Source organism: Mugil cephalus, chromosome 1 (assembly GCF_022458985.1).
Source record: "Mugil cephalus isolate CIBA_MC_2020 chromosome 1, CIBA_Mcephalus_1.1, whole genome shotgun sequence".
In the NCBI taxonomy this organism is placed as follows: Eukaryota; Metazoa; Chordata; class Actinopteri; order Mugiliformes; family Mugilidae; genus Mugil; species Mugil cephalus.
Genome location: NC_061770.1, coordinates 17,054,397 through 17,060,070, shown reverse-complemented (window position 1 = coordinate 17,060,070; position 5,674 = coordinate 17,054,397). Strand labels below are relative to the sequence as shown.

The following is a 5,674-nucleotide window of genomic DNA, read 5'->3' as shown; positions in this document are numbered from 1 at the left end:
TCCAAAATAGCTGAGTACATTTATTTACAGGAAATTTGTCATTTCCCCCTAAGTCAACGCCCACTATTAAAAATCACAGCTCCTTTAGGCTCATATTATTATCTATACAAGCAGCTGCAGAATTGAAACATATACTGCTCACAGACATAAGCTCCTCTGATTTATGTAAATCATTCCTGGGTTTATATGTCAGAAATTTTAACATGTATCTACTGTTGTACATCTAAAACATAAGGGGTCTGTGACCTCTAGGGGCTCTGCAGAAGTACTGCAGGGGGGGGTCGCCAAATCTTTGGTTGATTAGACATTTTCCCTATATATATTTAAAAAAAACTTTAATACACATTAACATGAATCGAACATATTTTAGTAAAGAGATAAATGGATATATATATACAGTTATATCACTGTATATCTATGTTTATGTTTCTACTTGAACCTGTGTATTATTTGAATAGCTTAATATTGAATGCACAATGATGATAATAATGTATATTTATAAATAGCACTAGGCCAAGTTTAATATAGAAGACTATGTAGGGAGTCCCTACTTAATCTCTCATCAGTTTGGGGGGGCCTTGGCCTGAAAAATGTCCCTGATCTAAGACGTCTGTCCACTTTGGAACTTTCTAGTTAAAAAGCATTATTTCGAACACAGTCTAAAAGAAAACAGACAAAATAATAATTAAAAAAATCATTTGGAAACTTGAAGAATTTTCAGATTTTTTTTTTTTTTTATACATATAAAAATTATGAATCTGTGGCATTTTGACTGGGAAGGCATGCCTGTTTCCATGAAGGCTGTCCAGTGAATGAAAGCATATTGGTGTCTTAACACAATCACTTCCACAACCCATCAGCCATAGAGGAGACATCGCACGACTACCAAATTATATTTCCTATCCATCCAGTTTCAACAATCATTTAAAAAAAAAAAAAAAAAAAAGAAGAAGAAGAAACTTTACACTGTACATCACAAAGCTTTTCCATTAGAAAATCTAATTTCAACAGGTCATTAAAATGTAAATTCTACTCAACCACTGTCAGGGAAATCACACTGAAAAAAAAAATAAAAAATGTGAAAGCAGAAAGAGAATCAGCTAACATGTTGGTGGTGAAATGCCCCCTTCCCTCCATCCCAGCAGCTGTAGATGTCCCCTCATTAGAGCAGAACAATATGGCTGCCTCGTAAACAAAGGGAGGAGGTAGGGTGAACGAAAGCGGGATGGAAGAGAGAGGGGACACGGGCCAGTTCAGCTTCAAAGTTCATTCTCTTTTGTGTAGACTGGATTAAAATAAAGGCGCACATCTACCACCCCCGTAACAAACACACCGAAGATTTCAGACGCCTCGCGATGACCTCCTCTCTTTTCCGAATATCAAAGAGGGAGAAGGAGAAAACATCCCACTCCCGGAGAGCTCCCGCCGAGCTCCGTGCAGAAAAGAGAGGGCCCCAGGTGTTTGCTAGCTAACACCAGCAAGAAGCCACCACAACTCATGCACCCTTTCATTTCTAACCTCGAGTTCATGTACAGAGACCATTCAGTCATGTCAAACAACACAATTCAAGTGGAAAACGCCTGTTTCTCGTGACGGCTTGTCAGGTTTGCTCTCTCTTTGTTTTTTCCATGGCATGCACGCAAAAGTAAAAGCAAACCAACTGTTACACACCTGTACATTAATCTGTGGTAAGCGCTGCTCGAAAGTGTTCAGGACAAAGTTAAACCCTGCACATTTCCCACTGATTTTGGTTTACGTATTTACAATTGTAACCGGATTGATCACTGAACTCAGAAAAAATCAGATAGTTTAGTACGATTTTCTTTTTTGGGGGGGAGGGAGGGGTGGCTGTCTTACGATACTTATGAATGTGCTTGTGAGCTTCACTAAATGAGACACAGTCTGTTTGAGTTTGGCTTTGAGATGTAACTCAAACGTGTGTCTTATTTTTTTTTTTTCATCTCATATAAAAATGTAACCACTCTAAACACAAAAATTGTAGAACTTGTGTATTAAACTTTTCAGTGAGGTTGTGAGGAAAAGGCAGCATCCTTCCCTAAATAAGCTTGCATGAAAATCAGAAAAAAAACTCACAATACAGACAGGATTGTGGCATTGAAAATTGAAGAAAAAAAATCATCTGTTAAAACAAGCACACAAGCATACGCATGCACGCAGACATGAATGCACTCCCTCTCATTCTTCCTGTCACACACACACACAAACACACACACACACACACACAAACAGCTAAAAAAAATAGAAGCCAAATAAATACTGGTAAGGTACAATTAACCACATGCAATTTACCCAAAGTTCATGAAACAAAACAAACAAAGGGCGAGATCACACTGGATCAAAATGGAAAAGCATGCAGAAGTCCACTGCTCTACTGTAGCTTCACTCCTAGCAGACTACAAAATAGGCAGAAAAACAGAAAGAGAGAGAAAGGAAAAGGAAAGATAGATATAGCGGCCCCTGTCCTGAGCAGTTAAAGCCACCTGGTCAGTCAGAAGCGACCGACTCCCAACACCACAGGGCACAGGGTGCTTCCTTCAGTGGCAAGTCTTCTTCTAACCCTCCATCTTTGTCCTGCACTCCAAGGGGTGAGAGGAGAACGAAGGTCGAGGTGACATCGGGAAAGATGGTCAGGGCGGTGGGTGCCCTTTCACTGTGATTCAGCAGGTCCAGTTCTGGATACAGAACGAGGATGACAAAGGTGTTCGGGGTGTGTGTTAGCATGCGTGAAGGTGGGGGAAGAGGTATGTGTGCAAAAACAGTGTGTGGGCTGAGGATGGACCGGGAACTGAGGGTGCAGAGTGAGGTGTCACAGGAGAGGGGATGGGGGTCAGGAAGCCAATCTTCTGCTCCAGGCTTATAGGGCCTGAGTCTTGAGCTCGATGGGCTCTCCCCTGGTCTCCTGCTGACCCTCCGCCTCTGGGGGCCGGGTGCCCTTCAGTGTGGCGAGCCTCTCGGAGAGGCCGCGCATGCGGGGGAACAGCATGAAGTCGTACAGCAGGGCTCCCATGGCACCGCCGATCATAGGACCCACCCAGTAGACCTGCCATCAACAGAAAAGTAGGCATGTGTTGTTGAGTCTGACTACATCACAGTACCACAACAATTCAAAGTAAAAAAAATAAATAAATCGACAGATTTAATCGTCTCACCCAGTGGTTGATGAAATTCCTGACCATGACAGCCGGGGCAAAGGATCTTGCTGGGTTCATTCCTGCTCCAGTGTAGTACATCTAAGTAATAAAGACACAGGTAGAGAGTTGTAGACAGCTGTGTATGCGTGAAGTGATGCTGAGGTATTTGCATAAACCTAGAATTAAATTTCTATACCCTGAGTTCTTCCTTACCCCAAGAAGATGCCCCATGAGCACAGAGAAGCCGATGGCCAGAGCGGCAGAACCCAGGCGTCCATTGCGCCTCTCATCCGTCACGGCAAAGATGCAGACGACAAGCTGGAGGGTGAGGAAGACCTCTATTGTGGTGGCCATGCCCAGGCTGATGCCTGGCTGCAGCTGGGACAGGAGAAGGACGGGAAGTCACGTAATGTGAGCGCATGAGTTCAAACCAGACACGCAGGAAGACAGCAGACTGAGTCAGTGTGATGGCTGCAGTAATATGAGTGTGCCGGGGACAGGACTTACCGTGTTCAGTGCCAAGTTTCCCCTCATATTGTTAGGTGTGACACCGTAGAGGACAGCAGCACCAGCCAGAGCTCCGAGACACTGGGCGACGATGTAGAAGAAAGCACGGAACACGGACATCTGAGAGCCGATCAGGTAGGCAAAGGTAACGGCTGGGTTGATGTGTCCTCCGCTAATGTGGCCGATGGACTGGATGAGGGTGGCGGCCGCCAGCCCAAAGCAAAAGGCAACGTGAAGGACATTGTGGGGCCCGGTGGTCCAGCGGAGGGCTGCCCCCAGCCCAAAGAACACAAAGAACATGGTGCCGTAGAACTCGGCGAACACCGCCCGCCAGAAAGACATGGATCTGAACTCCCACATGATGGCAAAAGTTCAAAAGGCAACTTCAAAACAGTGGAGGGATGAAAAGTCAACTGAACAGCTAACTAATGAGCTAGTCTGAGACCAAAAACACAGAGCAAGGGACAACAACTTGCCCTGAAACAGAAACTGCCTTTCTAAAGCTAGATGCAACAACACATAAACTGCTCAACATGCAAATCTCATGTAGTTGTGAATAATCTGCTGCTCTGCCTTCTGGTTTCTGTCATAGAGAGCTCCCGAGAGGAGCAGTAAGCCAGTCTCTGTGCATCTATGTGCCAACCCCGCAGGTTGCTAGTAGCAGAACACGGGTAGACGAACGTTAAGCATGTCCTGCAGACATTCAGCCTCTTTACCAGAGCAGGGGGAGCTCGGAGGCCTTTTTATAACACGCCAGGGCCACAGCGGTGCCACAGAGCTCAGGGGAGGGGTCGGGGGGGACACAATACTACAAATCAAAACAGGGTCATTTAACCCTTCTCCTGCCTTGACCTCCCCCTGCTCGTTGCTGCGCTGACCCTGGGCCTACAAGTTGCACGTTTTAGAGGAACTAATCAAAGTGGAACTGAGAAACACGTCACTCATGATGTGGCTTAGCCACAACTCTCGTTGTACTAGAGGAGACACAGATCAAGCACCTAAGTACCTCCAACAGTCAGAGAAAGTGTCATTCACAAAAATACTAACAGTGAGAGACTGTGGACTGTAGTAGACTTGGGCTTGGTTTACAGTAATTTTGACATTTTTATTTTTATTAGTATAAATTCATTGAACTGTTATTGCCCCCTCTGATTTACTGCTACTGGTCAATGAAGCACAGGAAATTTCTCAATTTCTCCACTCGCGATCTGAATTGGTACAAATTTGTTTCGTTGCAGCAGAACTGACTAGGCAGAGCTTTTCACATTGTGCTCGGTGGGCTGGTTTTGGAGGCTCAGGTCGGATAAAGCGGTGGAAAATCCACAGTTGGAGAGGCAGAGGGGAGAGCAGGCCTGGCATTGAGCGTCTGCAGTGGAGCATCATGCTGACCAGGGCAGCCGAAAGGGACGGCCGCAGTGCTATGAAAGGATTATGCTGAGCTCACTACTTTCCCCCATTCATGCATGGAAACCAAAACGCTGGCAGTAACAGTTTCTGCTAGTTTCTATGATCTGTTTGTCTGTCACTGTTGAATCAATCTGCAAGTTCCCTTTTTTTTTCCATGCGAAATGAACATATGTGCTTGTAAGTGTTCCAGGATTGTTTTGCGGTGGTCAAATCAGTGCATAAACAATGCATTTTATGTTTCAAAGTGTGTAACACTTTTTCAGTTCTGTTTTTCATTTTATGGACAGAGGAGTTTTCCCTGGAGAAAACAACTTTAGAGGTAGAATAAACGAGTTTTGCTCTGATCCTGACAGTTCATTCATTTGCTAGTTGTCGCATCCCCATTGTAACGGGCATTATGCTCTTCTTGTGACTCCTTAAGCCGCCTATTGTGGATTTAAGCCCACAGTTTAGTTTTATAGGGACAGGGTGCTGAAAAGGTGTTTGCATTGTGTTTTCCTGTTCCCTGGGTACAGACTGCTGACACAGACAGAACACGTAGCCACCCAAAACCTCACACTGGATTAGAAGCTCCGGGCTACACACTCCACACTGTGGTGAAAACATGA

At 44.9% G+C, this 5,674-nt stretch overlaps 1 protein-coding gene across 1 annotated transcript; it reads right to left on the bottom strand.

Moving 5' to 3' along the window:
* Nucleotides 1–711: 711 nt before the first annotated feature.
* mipa (major intrinsic protein of lens fiber a) lies at nt 712–4,365 on the bottom strand. Its single transcript, XM_047579827.1, has 4 exons — nt 3,660–4,365; nt 3,366–3,530; nt 3,171–3,251; nt 712–3,061 (listed from the first exon to the last, which is right to left on the bottom strand). Exons 1-4 carry the CDS (start codon nt 4,017–4,019, stop codon nt 2,876–2,878), a joined length of 792 nt encoding a protein of 263 aa, XP_047435783.1. The 5' UTR covers nt 4,020–4,365; the 3' UTR covers nt 712–2,875.
* Between the last annotated feature and the right edge of the window lie 1,309 nt (nt 4,366–5,674).

Coding starts and splice junctions, on each gene's coding strand:
- mipa (XM_047579827.1), bottom strand. CDS start 4,019: ATGTGGGAGTTCAGATCCATGTCTTTCTGGCGGGCGGTGTTCGCCGAG. Junction 3,531..3,659: donor GAAACTTGGCACTGAACACG/GTAAGTCCTGTC, acceptor CTCCTGTCCCAG/CTGCAGCCAGGCATCAGCCT. Junction 3,062..3,170: donor GGAATTTCATCAACCACTGG/GTGAGACGATTA, acceptor TGTTGATGGCAG/GTCTACTGGGTGGGTCCTAT.